Genomic DNA, 17,064 nt, shown 5'->3' with positions numbered 1-17,064 from the left:
AATACACGGTCCTTCGATTTGCAAGATTATATCGCATTATATAAATATATTATGTTTGGTTCATGAGATTAAATCTCACAATTTAATTGTAGATGAAAAATTATGTGATAATTAGTTAAAGTAACTCACTCTAACTAAAATAATCTCACAACATGATCCTTATTGAATTATCATGTGATAATTAGTCATGCCAACCGAACAACACCATGATATGTAGTATATGTATCTCGAAAAATGTATTTAGGCAATATAAGATGCACTCAAATGGTACTTGTGAATTACTTGGTGTATGAGTAGTGAATCTTTCTCTTAGTTTATTCTCTTCTCTACTTTATTTAACTCACTAAACACAATTTTTTTAAAATTCCGTGCCGAAAAGAAACGCCTCAAGTAACATGGACAGAGGGAGTGTTCTTTTTTTTTTTCTTTTTTTATTATGCTAGGATTAGTATTATCTCCTGGTTTATTGGGCCTCGATAGTGCAATTTGATTATGGCAAGCTTATTTCAAAGGCCCATACTCTAGAAAGCTATTTTCAGACCATATTCATTTCGTCTCTAATGTCTAAACTCGGATTTGAAGCTCCGACTGAGTTGCTGATAATTCAAAAAGATACGCGAAGTCAAGGTGAGCATTCTCTCCATTTATCTGAACAAATCTTTATTCCATTTCAATTGAAGTAATATGGAAGCTATCGAAGAGTTTCTGTTGATTTTTGCAGTATTTGCAGCTAGCTAGGGTTGCATTTTGTTTACTGATTCGGATTGATGTGTTCAAATATTCTGATCTCGTTTTATTTTTAAGAAGATCGAATGAGTTTCCAAGAATATATGAAATGTAGCCTTTTGATTCATTTGGATTGATTGAAAAATTGGGATTTTAGGTTATGCAGTATGAGATTTATATTTGTCTTGCAAATGAAGAGCAGTTTATTGGTATGTGGTTTGTACGATAATCAATTTCATTTCTGAAGATTAGGGGAATAGTAAAATGTTGGATCACTAGAAATGACCATCTTGTTTACTAATTGCTGATAAGTATGAGATGTGGAAATTCATAAAACTGTTCCCTTTATTTTGAAGTTAAGTTCTTTGTTTGGCCCCACACTTGGACGGTGAGTCGTGAAAAGTTGGGCACATCGTCATCGACTACTGATAGTTTTGTAATTGTTGGTCCAGGATGGATAGCACCATGGATGCGTCAGGAGAACCAATCCCAACATCATCGGTGCTGATGGCAGCTGCGAAGCATGTAGGGACTAGGTGCCGAGGAGAGAACATGGCATTTTTGAAGTGCAAGAAGGATGATCCCAACCCCGAGAAATGCCTTGATAAAGGCCGTCAAGTAACTGAATGCGTTCTTCACCTGTAAGTTAAACTTGTGGAATGGATGCAATAAAGCCACTTTCTGTGTTGTTTTTAACTGTGTGATTTTGTTGGCTTTCTAATTAGGATCTAGAGTTGTTCAAGTGTTCTGGCTACGGAAAGTGTGTGCCTTGTCCTATCTTATCTTATCTTATCTGGAGATATAATGCTATAAAACTTATGGTGACTGCTGGTTTCACTGACTTTAGCGTGCTTATGTTGGTTCTTGGTTCTTGTGCAACCTGTTTATTTAAGATGGACAGTATAAATCTCGATGGATATGCTTTCGCGATGGGCTGCATTGTGATAGGGTAGGTATGGGAAAGCTCAGCTGCTGCTTAACAATGATAACTTCTCGGGTTGATCGGTTACTCTGCTGATGTATTATAAGCCTTCTATGTATAAACACTTCCACAAAAAACTAATCCTCTCATGTTCATTCCTCCTCTGCCTTTCCCTCTATCTTCTTTCTTCTTAGTAGAGATTCTCTAAGTAGGTATTCCGGCACTTTTTGTGGCCCGTGCATGATCATTTCCCTCAAAAGACAGATATAGTAGAAATGCAATACGAAGCCCATGACCATTAATGACGAATCAGAATTGACATTAAAGATACAAGATATGAGCAAACATTGAGTTTTTGAATGTTGTTGTAGGACTATTAGAGGAAATGTGTGCTTCTCAATCTCCATTGTTGATCCTTGATTTGTTTTTTTACCTGAATTTTACATCTGCAAGGTCTAACATTTTGTTGACTCGAGTATTAACCAGGAACTTAAAAGTTAATCTACAACAAGCTATCATAATATGGAATTAATAAACACTTGATCTTAAAAGAAGGTTCTCATGTGTAGCCTGTCTTGACAGCCATTGTGATAGGAGTAAAGGCTACCCACACAGAGTTAGCACGAGATGTGCTGAATAACAGTGAATTATAGAGAAAGGAACGGGGAATTTTATTGCTGGAAATACGGAAGGAAAAACAATCCTCACAAGGAGGCCCTACGACAGAAGTCGTCCAAATGTGATCACGTTCAGAGATGATTTCTCTCCTTCTGTTCTCTCTATTTATAGACTCCTATATCAGCTGCTTGAAATTCAAATTACATGAAATTAGGAAATTGACTAACAACCTAACAACCTAACAACCAGAGAAATTGTTGCTAACAAACTAATTCGAATTCTCCTCTACTGCTGTTGCTACTTACTCGGCCAGATCACTCCTCTTTCTCCCCTCTTGTAAATATTCCACTCCTTAACTGTATCAACTGCCTCACTCTCGAAACAACCTTGCCCTCAAGGTTGAGCTCAAAATAGAAACTAATTCCTTTGTTCGGTGGAGGCTCCCATTCATGCTGCTGGACAGGAGGTGCAAAGCTGAACCAAGGAATGTACCCATAAACAAGAAGAAACAGATACATGAGTGTGCACTGCTCTGCAGCAGCCGCAGGAACTGTATGTCGCCGCAAAGGGAAGAAGGGAGGCTGTGGAATATCAATGCTCGATTGTGCCAGAAATAATTTCTGTTGCAGCAGGGGCAGTAGCATAGGGGAGGACAACAACTTAGGAGTTGTCGCAAACTGTGGTTGTGGCTGTGGTGGAGGGCTGGAATGCAGCAGAGAAGTTGGTTCAACAACAGAGATGAGGTTGTGGTGGTGGTGGTGCAGGCGGCAGTGCGGCGAATGGCAACTCATCAAGTGGATTTGTTGACGCCATAGCTGCCAAGGGAAATGAGCTGGAAACAACCGCTGACTTTGCTGCTGTGTGTAGGTCAGCAGAGTTCTGTTTGGCACTGTTGGGTGGGCTGGCGTGTAGAGTATTCTCCTGCTTAGTAGTTGTAGGTGGAGAAGAGGAAAAGGACATCAATGGTGTTGTCACGGTGGATAGGGAGGGTAGGATAGCTGCGGTACCCCCGAAACGTTTCACTAACTCCTGTGCGAACCGTGCCCACGAGAGATCTGGAACCCGTTTCCGCAGCAGCTGGTACCAAGGAAGGGCTGCGCCTGCCAGGGCCACCGTGGCCACGCCCACCCGATTTTCTGGCTCAGTGTCCGAGATCAAAAAATATTGCTCCGCCCTTGCTAGCCACGCGAGGGCGGCAGTGCCATCAAAGTCGGCATAGGTGATGTTGATTTGCTGCCAGCTGACACCGAATTCGATTCCCGATTTTCAGAGGACACACCGTGCGTTGCTATGTACTTGTTGTTCAGGGCCGCGAAACCCGCACGCATTTCTACTATCAAGCATCGAGTTTCGACTCCAACGCCGAGACCCTTTCGTCCGTCTGCTGGAACTGGGCGTTGAGTTCTTCAGTAGCCTTCTCCAAACCGTCTAGGTGTGAATCTCCCCTAGAGTTGACCATCGTTAACCGCACCAATTGATAGGAGTAAAGGCTACCCACACAGAGTTAGTACGATTTGTGCTGAATAACAGTGAATAATAGAGAAAGGAACGGGGAATTTTATTGCTGGAAATACGGAAGGAAAAACAATCCTCACAAGGAGGCCCTACGACAGAAGTCGTCCAAATGTGATCACGTTCAGAGATGATTTCTCTCCTTCTGTTCTCTCTATTTATAGACTGCTATATCAGCTGCTTGAAATTCAAATTACATGAAATTAGGAAATTGACTAACAACCTAACAACCTAAACAACCAGAGAAATTGTTGCTAACAAACTAATTCGAATTCTCCTCTACTGCGGTTGCTACTTACTCGGCCAGATCACTCCTCTCTCTCCCCTCTTGTAAATCTTCCACTCCTTAACTGTATCACATTGTCGTATCCTCCCAGCTTTAACTTCTTCTTTGTTTCCATCATCATTGTCGTCATTGTCACTATTATTTTGTACGATTTCTACTATTAGGAAACTGCCATGAACAAATAAGAAAGGGAACCTGTACAGGCTGGATAGAACTGCTGGAAAATCTCAGTACTAGTATATAAAGTGTTAAGAATATAATTGGAGAAGCATAGCTAATTAATTTGTTGTGAAACCATAATTGCCATTTTCCATCTAAATTTAAAGCTCATATATTTGATTTTTACCATGTCTAAGGCACTTAATCATGTGCTAATCAACAGAAAAGCTAACTGTAATATGTGTTTGTAGGCTGAAAGATCTCCACCATAACTGCAATAAAGAAATGGACGCTTATGCAGGATGCATGTATTACCACACAAATGAATTTGAGCTTTGTCGCAAGGAGCAGCAGTCATTCGAGAAAGCATGCCCCTTCTGATAACTAGCAAAAACAATCTACATCTTGTGAGTTTGTAATAATAAAATTGCCCTGCGGATTTTTCTGTCAAATGTACGTAAGATCGATCTTTTTTTCCTCTGTATGGTGTTAGAAAACTCTTCCCTATGCCAGGAATGCCATACTCAGGGATATCTTTTCTGTCATTGTGTTAAACTCGATTTCATTGCTATATTCTCATATTTGTTTTGGATTTGAAAGATATAAACAATGCAAGTACCAGGTGGTTCATCTTGTTGGTATTCCTTACTCATTTTTTCAATAATGCCAAGATTGAGGATCTGTGCTTGGAAAGCAGAGGGTTGGATAAGTCGCATCTGTTTGAATGATGTGAATTACTATATGAGACTACTACTTAGAGCATCCACATCCGTGCTTTTGCCAACGAGCACGGATGTGGGCCCGGACCTACTTTTACTCCATGCTCTTAGATAAGAGCACAACTCTCACATCCCTGCTCTTCCGCAAGGACAAGCTCAAGGGTCCCACCATTCTATTATTCAATTTAAATAAAAGCATTTTCACAATATTAAAACTCATTAAAAATAACTGAAATAATATTACAAATTAAAAAAAAAATTAAAAATTACATAATTAGAATCCTAAAAAATAAAAATTGCATAATTAAAATTATAAAATTTAAAAAGTACATAATTAAAATCCTAAAAATTAAAAATTACATAATTAAATTCATAAAATTAAAAAAATCACTACTCGTGGCCGAATTTCACCCAAATGTGTTTGATTAGGTCTTCTTGTAGTTCAACGTGGGTTCGGGTATCGCGCATTGTGTGCCTTGTTTCGATCATCTCACCCACCGTCGTATGCACACCTTGGCGTGGGGGAGACCTCGCGGTTGAGCTTGCGGCTTCATCCTCGTCGTAAAAGCTAGCCGCCCTCGGTCCTTCGTCGGCTATAATCATGTTGTGCAAGATAATATACGTGTACATGATGTCGACGATATTTTTCACGTACCACAGCCGAGACGAGACATTCACAATGTTGAATCGGGCTTGAAGGACCCCAAAAACTCTTTCGACGTATTTCCGAGCGGACTCTTGACCGCTGCGCAAAAAGAACCTGTCTCGGGTCTTGCGGGTTGCTGAGCGTCTTCACGAAAGTCGACCACCTTGGGTAAATACCATCGGTGAGATAGTAACCCATGTGGTATGCATTTCCGTTGACGGTGAAGTCGACCGCCGATGCTACACCATTCAACACATCATTGAAGAGTGGTGAAGAATAGAGCACGTTCAAGTCGTTGTTGGATCCGGCAACACCGAAATATGCATGCCAAATCCATAGGCGGTAGTCGGCGACCACTTCAAGGATAAGTGTTGGGCCGCCACCTTTGTGGTTGCTTAAGTGTTGCCCCCTCCAAGCAGTCGGGCAATTCTTTCACCTCTAATGCATGCAGTCAATGCTGCCAAGCATACCGGGAAAACCATGGACTGTTTCGTGAAGACGAAGCAACCGTTGGCAATCATCGGTGGTGGGTGCCCGAAGGAATTCATCTCCGAAAGCTGAACGAACGCCCTCGCAAAACTTTTTAAGGCAAAGGATTCCAGTGGACTCACCGACATGCAAATACTCGTCGAAGAGGTCAGCCGTTTGCCCAGTAGCAAGTTGTCGGATGGCACACGTACACTTCTGCAATGCCGAGAGACTTTGGCGACCGGCTGCGTCTGTACTTGTTTAAAAGTATTCAACACGGGCGAACAATGTGTTGACAATACGCATAAACAAGCGTTTTGACAAGCGAAAACGACGCCGAAAGTAATCTTCCGGAAACCGCGGCTGGTCCGAAAAATAGTTAGTAACGAGCCTTTCGTTGGCTCCCTCCCGGTCACGATGGATGTAGCGGCGAGTTGATCTAGTTGGTTGAGGAGGAGGGGCGGGGGTATTCGCTCCGACATAGGCTTCATAGGCGGCATGATGTTGTTCATAGTATTCTTGTTCTTCGCGCTCCGCTTCCGCAATGAGATGGGTGAAATCCATTTGAGGGTTTGAGTGAGAGATGAAGGTGTAGATAAGTGGTATGAAAAAATATGAATGAGAGATGATTTGATGTGAAAAATGGATGATGAATGTGCGTATTTATAAATGATTTTGGGGATAAAAAAATAAAAAAATACACAAAAACGGTAAAAAAAAACGACCATTTTTTGGGATTGTGAAAATATTTTTTTTATTTTTTGGTATTATTTTTGATTTTTTTAAAAAAATTGAATTTCCAACGGAAATGCCGTTGGCCAATCAGAACGCACCACGTCGGCTGCTTGCTGGCACGGACGTGCTCGATGCATCGAGTAGCGCCGCGCCAGCGGCATGAGCGCAGCGACGGACAGCGGTGCCGTGCCGCTGGCACGGACGGATGGACAGCATTGTGCTCTCCGCTATGGCCTGTGGATGCTCTTATTCTTTGCTCTCTCTTTTTCTTTTTTATACTGTACTATTATTATCATCCTCGTCGTCATCATCACATAGATAACTCTGTCCAGAAATGAATAAATATGTTGTTCGATACACTAGAGATACAATTAGATGCACGATCCTCCTGAAAAATAAATAAGTAAAGCTTTTTAAAACTTGGAATCATTTTTTCAATACTAGTATAAATTGTTTGAATAAAAGTATAATTTTTTTTGGAAAATTGGTCCCTAATATCATGAACTTTGCACAAATTCTGATTTTTCCCATGAACTTTCAAATTAGTACCATAAATCATGAACTTTTAGATTGATTTGGTATTTTCCCGATAATCCAAGAATTTTTTAAGAAATTCCCTAAAATGCATTTCTAGGATTTGGGAAAGAGAAAAACAAGGTTTTGTGTTTTAATTTTTGTAGCGGAGCGTAACAGGGGTGTGTTTCTAATTGAATTCTTTGTGTTTTTATTAAATTTGTTTTGTTTTATTTGTTTTTAGAGTTCTATTTTGTTAAATAAAATTAGTATTGTGTTTAATATTTCAAATAGATATGCCAACATGACATGCCATAAGAATTATGCCAAATAGGATTCAAAATGCCATATAAGAGCATCAGCAGTGGCAGACGTCATCGCGGAATTCCCACCGGCGTTTGAATTTTGTGGCAGACGTCCGCCATTGTGCGTGGCATGCACGGATACGGAATTCCGTCGAGGAATTCGCAGTTCCGCGGCGTTCTGCGGAATTCCGAGGGGAATTCCGTGTGGACGTCCGCCATTGCGTTGATTCCCACGGAATTCCCGTTTATTGCATTATTGTGGGAAGTCCGTCGGGAATTCCGCGGGGAATTCCGCCACTGTGCAGTGGGAAGTCCGTATGACGTGGCAGTGCAGTGGGAAGTCCGTATGACGTGGCATGAGGTGTTTTTGAGAATTCCGTGGGGAATTCCGCCGGGAGCTCCGCGTCACTACTGATGCTCTAAGCTAATTGAATTTTACCTTGACCCACCGTGGGAAATACCAAACTAATCTGAAAATTCATGATTTATGGTACTAATTTGAAAGTTCATGGGAAAATCAGAATTTGTGCAAAGTTCATGGATCAATTTTCCTTTTTTTATAGTAGAAATATCTTTATTTTATCTAAATCTAGATGTTACTATCTCTATAGGTAGATATCTAGATACTTTGTAATGTATTGAATTATCTATATACAGATATTGTTCAGTAAAGTAAAGGAATAGAGTAGAGAATTCTAGTAAGATGGAAAATTGGAAATGATGGACCATGTGTGGATAAATATAGAAAAATAGTTCTAAAATGCCAAATATAAGTGTGCGAGACAACGAAATCACAAAATGTGTGCTATTATGTTGGTCGGTGGAGAAATTATATACATTGTGTTTGATCGATGCAATTAAAACCAAACTCCAATTTGGACTACCCAAAAACCAACCGAATTCAATTCAATTTTCTGTTCACAAACCAAACTCTTGTTTATTGAGTTGACAATTTAGGTGATGAGATACAGTCCCATCTAAAGTAGGTATGATAGTACAAACACATTTAGCAAGCTTCTGATAACAGAGTTTTGGAAATTTTTTAATCGTCACTCTTTTCCATTTCGATTTATTCCACAATAATTGTTACACTTCATTTTTTTACTATAAATGGTAAGTCGGTCCCACATTCCACTAACTCACTTTTTTCACATTTTATTATAAAACCAATATAAAAAATGGGTCACTCATTCCACCAATTTTTCCAACCAACTTTTCTTTACATTTTCTTAAAACCCGTGCCCACAATAAGAGTGACAATTATTGTGGGACGGGTGAGTAAGTTATAGTCCTATTGTATGTTCACTGTAATTTTACTTCATAAAGTCTATTATTTTTCTTAGGCAAGACCGTGGATCATTGGATCAAGGTAATACCCTCTCCCCCCACATTTTATGCATTAGTCATTTTTTAAAATATGATTTTTATATTACTAAATAATACTCCCTCCGTCCCGGGCTATTCGCTCATTTCCTTTTCGGCTCGGAGATTAAGGAATGAGTGTATAGGAAAGTCAAAAATGACGGCTGTAGGTGAAATTTTTTACTAAAAATGGAAAGAGTGCAAGTAACTTGGGACGCCCAAAAAGGAAATAAGTGCGAGTAGTGCGGGACGGAGGGAGTAATTAAACTTAAAATAAATTTGTAACTGTAACTATACAACCAGGATCATACACATGTCAAGATTGAGTCAAATTCAAAAAAGTATATTCTAATTACATCCCGTTAAACCGGTGCATATTGTTCAAACTTATTTTGTGCGAAAATGCCGAATACAAAATTAGCGTAGATTTTTACATAACTACTACCCGAAAAGTTAAATAAATATAATGAATAATACAATCAAGACCCACAACACTTTCCAACAATAAAAACTTGCGTAAATCACATCTAATTAATAAGTTATGTATATAGGGATGCGTTAGGGTGACACCACTCTTAAAGTGACATATTAAATGGTGTTGTCATTTTAACACAAACCTATGTATATAAAGTTATACATTAGTATAAAATTAAGACACATACAATTTTAATACTAATTTACTAATAATTTTTTAAAACGCGACAGAATCCATTTATCATTAAGCCCACACATTTTTCCAGTGTATCTTTTATTCATAAATTTTTGTTTGAAAAAAAACAATAAATCTACATCGAATATTCGAAACAAATACTTTCCCAAAACTTACCTCAGTAAAAGCAACAGTAAGTCAATATTCTCAACATAATAGCGCAGTAAGTCATGAATAGGGAGTATAAATACAGTCAATATTTTTTACTAAGATGAGAAAATAGCGCAGCCGTAATAAATAAGCTCCTTCCTCATCTCTACGTCGTCCGATCCATCTCTCTCCCTCTCAGATTTCGCCCTCTTCGCCCAATCACACTTTTCCCATTTCCAAGCGCGCCAAATACAAATCCTCCAGGTACTCACACTCACTCTTCTTCTCTTCCTGCCTATATATATATATACATCTATGCGTTGATTATTACTTAAATGCTGAATTATCAACACAAAAAATATCTGCATATTTTACTGATCATGTATCAACGTTTTCACATGGTGATTCCAGTTTATTTAATCGATTTCTTCTGCGTGTTTCCTAATTCGAGGATTTATTTATCGGTTGAACTTTTGCATCTTTCGCTATGCTTCTAGGGTTTTTTTTGAGGAAAAATGTCGGATGGCAGCCACGACAACGGCGACCTCAGCCCCAAGTCTAGCGTGCGGGAGCAGGACCGTTTTCTTCCGATTGCCAACATCGGCCGCATAATGAAGAAAGGTCTGCCGCCGAATGGGAAAATTGCGAAGGATGCTAAGGATACCGTCCAGGAATGTGTTTCCGAGTTCATTAGCTTTGTTACCAGCGAGTATGAGCTCATTCCTTTTCTATTAAGTTTTGATTCAATTTTCTGATTGATGTTTTCGTGGTCTGTGCTGAATTTTCTGCTGTAAGTGTGTTTTTGCCTTTGGATTTGATTCGTGGTCCATTTCAAGCTGGTGTTGAATGTTAAAGCTTTCCTTGTTAAATAGTAATGGTTCTTAGGTTTTTCGATCCAGTCTATGAGTAAATTGTGCTGTATAATATGCAAACCGACTACTTATTGTATAAGCATATATGAGTGGGTGGATTGCTGTTTCGTTTGACTAGTACTGATCCTGTGTTTGATTTGGTGTTAATGTCAACATTCGTGTCCTTTACCGTATTTATTTTATTCATTCGATGCTATGAGTTTGCCTCGCAAATGTGAAATCAGGAATAAATTGCCCATTAAACTTGGATTGGAATACTTTGTCTCCAATAAGTTTTGATCAGGTCATGTGACATGTCAGATGAAATCGTTATTGAACACCAGTTTTCGAATTTATAAGCTGATACTTGTGATAGTGTTGGTGTTGTTCATAATAAGTTGTTGTATTAGATTGATTATGAATGCATCATTATGTGAGTTTATGTCATATGTATCTCTCTTATTTGTTCTGTGATTGGATATTTACCTTTCTTTTTCTGTATGGATCTTTGCCAAAATAATATTTTTCCATGAAATTATTGACAAAAACGAGTGTAAAATGCAGTGGATTGCATGCATAATTGAATGAGTAATTACTTGTGATATCCAGTCAGATCTTTTTGGTTGTGTAAGTTATAATTCTTCATGGATCTATTTGTTCCATAAACTTCAAATCTCCTCTAAGGACTTATATGGTAAAATTTGAGCTTTTAACAACTATTCAGGACTGCTTCCCGATAAAATATCCAGTGTCATATTCTTCGATATATTAGCAAGTGTCAATATACATCCATTATATGTGCGAAGACCTTTAGAATTTTGACTCCTGGGAGATTCTCGTGTTTACAACACAGCATAATGTAAATATGAGTGATTCAATTATATGATGATGTAAAAATAAAAAAAATTTGAAACCGTTTTCAGTGAACCCCCACCTTCTCCAACATTTTACGCTGTCACTAAGTTTATTACACGTGGCAGCATAAAATTTGTTTCTTTCTGGTTGCACATTAACAAAGTTTGTCCTACGTTTCATATTTTCTAGGAAACATTTCAAACTGCTTTACTATTCTCGATCGTAAGCAAAATGGCCATTGACTATCTTTCTGGCGCTTATGTTATATTTTGGTACTTCTGTCTGCTTCCTTCTGGTCTTAGTGGTCAGGCAGCCACCATCTGTTCCAAGTCACCACCTTTTCCCTTTCATGCTAATGTTGTCCATCCTTTAACCATGATGTGTTAGTTTGATTTAGTTTCCTTTCTAACATTGCCTTCCAATCCAGTTGAACTTGGCCTTAGGTCGTGAAATGTGATTTTTTGATCTTTTTTTTCGATCCTCATTATTCGTGTTTTTGATTGAGAAATCTCTCTACTGCACTGAAATAGTTTGTCACAAATGATTTGAAGTTTTAATAGTCTTGTTGCTTATACGTTGCTTGAAAATTTACTTAGATTACCATGAGGTATGGGAATTGTGATGGTATTACTATTATTATCTATAAATGGTGCAGCACTTTGGGAAATATTTATATATATGTATGATGAGATATGAGTAGCTCATAATTGGATTTATATGAGTGTCTCATATTTGGTTGTGACTTGCAAGTGATATGTAGCTCAAGCATCTATTTTCGAATGAAACACTCACTTATTTGAATGACATGTCAACTTCTTTTCTGCTTCTTATAGAGCGAGCGACAAATGCCAGAAAGAGAAAAGAAAGACAGTAAACGGGGATGATTTGTTGTGGGCTATGGCGACCTTAGGTTTTGAGGATTATATTACTCCACTGAAGGTCTATTTGGCTAGGTACAGAGAGGTATCTGAAGCTCTCTTGTTTTTTATCCCTTATTTTATATTACTCGGCTGCTCCCTTTCTCCTTGAATCCTTTTGAATTTTACTATTTTGCTTATCTGCCCCTATAATTTGGTGAGAAACAAGAAGCTAGAGAAATGAAGCACGAGTCCTAACTAACCATTTTACCTTTTGTTCTTTGTTCTCTGCCATGGTTGATGATATGGAACAACCTTAATGTCACAGTTAGAGGTACAAAACAATGATTTTCCATTTCTTTCAATTTACTAATTATTTCACGATATCATTCTAAGTTGTGACCTATGGGTAGGGTGACACCAAAGGATCTGCTAGGGGTGCAGATGGAGCTCCTAAGAGAGATACAATCGGAACTCAGCTAGGTTCCGATGCACAGGTAACTTTTAAATTTCATCTGACACTGCCATTCTTTATCTCGTACAGTTATGGATTACTATTTCACAAAAAAATGTGCTTTTCCCTCAACTTTTGACCCATGGATGACTATGACAGTTTACTCATCAAGACTCCTTTTCTCAAGGCTTTGGCTACTCAAACTCCCATATCGAATATTAAGTAAGTTTCCTTTCTCCAAAGTCCAAACCACCCCCTCCCCCGAAATAATATAAAAGTAAGCCCTCTTAAGTTACATTTATTTTATCTCCAATCGTATATGGAAAAAGACGATACTGAGCTAAAGATATGAACCGTGCACGTTTTATATATTTAGAAAAACTACACCTCCATTTAGCACAAATCATATCATATCTATACACCCACACCGTTATTTATGGGGTTGAACAGGAAGCATAATGCTGCTTGGCTCTCTGAAATGGTGAGATAGTTGCAAAGATACGGCACAGCTCCTTTTGGCTGAGTCCCTCAGGATATAGCTTTTGATGTGGCTGGGATTTATATAGGAAAATATATATAAACGAAGTATAGTTTGTGCGATTATCCTTGGCTGTTTATGATATGGGAATGCTGCTACAATCTCAATAGTCTGCTTTGTAATTGCTTTATTTAGTAAATTTAATGGCGCGAGTAATCTAAAAGCTTCATGTTGTGCTAATAGATCAAATGCTTGTCGATCTTGAAGGTGTTGGTTGTGATAACGTGATGTTTATCAGTCACGAAATTGCCAGCTCCACTGATCAATGACTGAGCATTTTGGTAATAATATTGATATACCCTATTCATGATTTTTGATTGATTTGCGCCTAGAGTTGAATTTTGAGAATGTCCGACTCCCGGAGCACCTCACCTGTCTGGGTAAATCCTTTTGCCAATCAGAGGGTTCCACCCGAGCGGGTCGTTGCCACTCCTTGATCCATCTAAGTGGTTGATGCACTTTTTAATAGCACTAAAATAATCTGTAAGTGAACAGTGCTATTCCAATATAAATGGTTCGTATGGGTGTTGTATCGACATAGACTATTAGTTCGACTCTGAGCAGTACTGCAATGCAAACTTCAAACACTATCTAGAACACAGATTTTGGATTGGTTTTATAGTTATAAACAAACGAAATAAAATAAAGTCAATAAATAAACAACAAGGTTTAATTAGGAAAATAAGATATTTCCAGGATTGTGATTTCATTGACTCTAATAGTAACTCAATTATGAATCATACATCCAATTATGACTCAGGTCATACTAGGACGATCCTGATTATCACTACACTTCCGTTAAAATCGTTTATTATAAGCTTGACCCTATTACGAATCATGAATATTTTAACTCCTAACAACTTCTAGGACTCCTCTCTCCCTCACACTTAGTCTCAAACATCATCGGTCACAGATTTGATAGAGTTTGAATTATGTGAAGTATATCTGAAGTGGGGATGAGATTGGGTTTAGATAAGGATAAAAATCGCGTCAGTGGCCAATGGGTGCAATTTGGAAATGCTGATCCGAGCCAGCGGGTCGCTAGGTTCACAGATTGCAAACTCAACAACTCGGTGGTTTTAAGTTGCTGCGCACAGTTTTCATAAAACGACCATAAATTTCTCTACCACACTCCGATTTAGGTGCGAGATACCCACACAGAGCTCTATAGAAGATGAATGTATAGATGGTCTTAAACAATGATTGAGATTGTTACACCATACTTTGGTCTTCACATAGTCCCCATGGATATGATACTCTTATTTGCCAATCAATCTTCAATCTCGAGTTATTAGGAACGGAGAAGTAGAGCTGACCGGCAGATATTCCTAACACAGAAAGGGCAGCAAGAAACTCTGTAGTTGTCCAGGGAGATCGAAAATTAGTGTGCAAGATCTCAGCCAGCCATGTCTTTGCACGGCTATTATAATGTTCTTGGATCTTGTCCCGCACTTTGCTGAATTGCATTGGATTTTCTGCCCCATAGGTGTTGATATCGTCGTAGATGTTGAAAACCTCTTCGTCTCTTCCAAGCATGTTGTAGAAGATTTTCTTCTCTCGCAGTTCCTTCACGCCTTCAGGCCTCTCGATGAGAGACTTCATAAAACTGATGTACGCTGCCACCTGGCCACTTGCCGGGCTCTTAGGGCTGAATTCGTAGGCAATCAAGTTCATAAAGGTGACCCTTGTTTTCTTGGAAACGCCCCACTGTGGGAGTTGAAGGCTGCCATAGAAGAAGCCGGATTCGAAGCTGACATCCATCAGAGATTGGGTTGAATTTGGTTTGAAGTGGATGCCCTTCGCCTTGAGTTCGGTCACTGAACGAAACGAATGGACGAATTTCTTGATGTTCTTTCTTTGCACTTGTGTTGTTCTTGCAAGTGCAAAAGTTTAGAAGCTGATGGATTAAACCAGGATTCGTTTCTTGAGGAGCACCAGTTTCTAGATCTTTCTTAACTCTTGGGCAGCAGAGCAATTTGCTTGAGTAGCATTCTTGTGTAACCTTGAAGCAGCAAAGCAATGTGCATTTGCATTTGCAGCATCTGTGGCTGGTCTTCTCGGGCTCAGAGACAAGCAGCGTATGGATGGCTTCGACGAGGTGCACAGGCTTCGAACATATTATTTTCTCGCGATACTCTCCGTAGATCGCCATACACAAGTATCTGTCATTTTTCAAAGAAAATAAGAGGCTGACACTACAACAAAATTATCTAATAGTGATACTCCTTCTGTCCTATATAAGTGAGACATTCTTTCGTGCATGCAATTTAAGAAAATGATGTTTAGAGAGTTAAATAGAGATAGTAAATTAGGAGAGAGTAATTGTATTATATTTTGCTAAAAAAATGACTAACTTTAGGCGGGACGTCCCAAAAAAGATTACAAGTCGCTTATAGTGAAATAGATGACGTACAATTTGAGTGATATCACCAAATTCTAGCAATGAAATTTAGCTAGAATCACACATGTGTATATAATGCTGAGAGTTGTGATCAAGAAATAACTAAATTCTAATGCACAACTAAATAATCAAACACAGAGGTCAAACATATCTATATCGATATGAAATTACAAAACAGATACATACCTGTTGAGCAAGGAATCGAATTTTCCAGCCCCATATCTCAAATCCATCAAAAGCTCCATGACAAACAGAGGGATTTGATTGTGAAGCAAAAGTAAGTGACGAGACAAAATCGCGAGTGTGATCAACATGCCAAGCTCGTCCCTCATCGCCCAAAGCTTGTCCAACATCAAGTCATCTAACTGCTCCAATGTAGAGATCTCCATGTAAATTATCATCAAGGAAGCGTCGCGAAGCATCATCTCGGCTAGGCAATCGTCCGAGTTGCTAGCCACCGAGGTTTCTTCATAGCACTTTTGTTATATCACCAATGATATTAACAACTTTACATAATTATTTTTTTACAATTGTGATGAGTCAGTTGTAATCCGTAGGGAGCACGAGAGAAGGCTTACATGGAAGGTTGCTTCACTACAAAAAAGGCGCCTTTGCCTAGCACCGAAATGCTAGGAAAACCCCGAAAGTGCTAGGAAAAATAGAGGTTTCCGAGCATGATTGGTGCTAGCCATATGCTTCCTCGGAATTATTCTCGAGCACCTATCCGAGCAACACTCTAGTTTTTCCGAGCACCCGAAACGTGCTCGGAAACATGGTCAACTCCTTTATGAGAATATCCAAGCACGATACCTGCCTTTTCTCTTCCTAGCACCTGCATGTGCTTGGAATAATGCGATTCGAGAATCCTAGCTCACTTTGGTTGTGCTAGGAAGGGACATTTCGGCCATGTAATATTCCGAGCACATAACTGCTCAGAGTTCTATGATTTTTTTCATATTTTTCATTATTTTTTTATTATTATTTCAGCTTCATTTTAAATTGTTAATTCAATGAAATTAAAATGCATTAAACTAAAAATAGGAATAAAATAAACAAATTAAAATACCGAATGGATTACCAGAATTAAATTGTTACACAAAGTCATGAGTTAAATTGTTTCACAAAATGGTCAAGTCTATATCTATATCTATAGTTCAACCAAATTTTTCATTAAATAGGAGCTGAATGTGTTCTTGCATCCGTTCCTTCATCAATTCCATTTTCTTATCCGACGCTTCTTCTATCTTTCTAACTTTCTCTTCCATCCGGGCTTCCATTTGGGCTTTCTAATCGCTCACGCTCTTCTTGAAGTCGTTGCTCGTAGAGCTCGTCCATCTT

General features: G+C 38.8%; 3 protein-coding genes across 5 annotated transcripts; 2 read left to right on the top strand and 1 right to left on the bottom strand.

Moving 5' to 3' along the window:
* Positions 1-499: 499 nt before the first annotated feature.
* Positions 500-4,856, top strand: LOC121782033 (NADH dehydrogenase [ubiquinone] 1 alpha subcomplex subunit 8-B-like). Of its 2 annotated transcripts, none has more exons than XM_042179735.1 (3): positions 500-627; positions 1,179-1,367; positions 4,475-4,856. In XM_042179735.1, exons 2-3 carry the CDS (start codon positions 1,180-1,182, stop codon positions 4,602-4,604), a joined length of 318 nt encoding a protein of 105 aa, XP_042035669.1. In that variant the 5' UTR covers positions 500-627; position 1,179; the 3' UTR covers positions 4,605-4,856. The 2 variants fall into 2 exon arrangements, with proteins under 2 accessions (XP_042035669.1, XP_042035668.1); XM_042179734.1 differs by having other exon boundaries at positions 560-627; positions 1,159-1,367.
* A 5,028-nt stretch (positions 4,857-9,884) lies between these two features.
* On the top strand, positions 9,885-13,488 carry LOC121780595 (nuclear transcription factor Y subunit B-1-like). Of its 2 annotated transcripts, none has more exons than XM_042178202.1 (7): positions 9,885-10,034; positions 10,268-10,479; positions 12,310-12,439; positions 12,662-12,667; positions 12,747-12,830; positions 12,947-13,009; positions 13,238-13,488. In XM_042178202.1, exons 2-6 carry the CDS (start codon positions 10,286-10,288, stop codon positions 13,007-13,009), a joined length of 477 nt encoding a protein of 158 aa, XP_042034136.1. In that variant the 5' UTR covers positions 9,885-10,034; positions 10,268-10,285; the 3' UTR covers positions 13,238-13,488. The 2 variants fall into 2 exon arrangements, with proteins under 2 accessions (XP_042034136.1, XP_042034137.1); XM_042178203.1 differs by lacking the exon at positions 9,885-10,034 and adding an exon at positions 10,044-10,171.
* A 1,049-nt stretch (positions 13,489-14,537) lies between these two features.
* LOC121781574 lies at positions 14,538-16,115 on the bottom strand. Its single transcript, XM_042179296.1, has 3 exons — positions 15,913-16,115; positions 15,237-15,487; positions 14,538-15,142 (listed from the first exon to the last, which is right to left on the bottom strand). Exons 1-3 carry the CDS (start codon positions 16,113-16,115, stop codon positions 14,538-14,540), a joined length of 1,059 nt encoding a protein of 352 aa, XP_042035230.1.
* Between the last annotated feature and the right edge of the window lie 949 nt (positions 16,116-17,064).

The sequence above is a fragment of the Salvia splendens genome, chromosome 20 (assembly GCF_004379255.2).
Source record: "Salvia splendens isolate huo1 chromosome 20, SspV2, whole genome shotgun sequence".
Lineage (NCBI taxonomy): Eukaryota > Viridiplantae > Streptophyta > Magnoliopsida > Lamiales > Lamiaceae > Salvia > Salvia splendens.
This window is presented reverse-complemented; position numbering and strand designations above follow the sequence as displayed.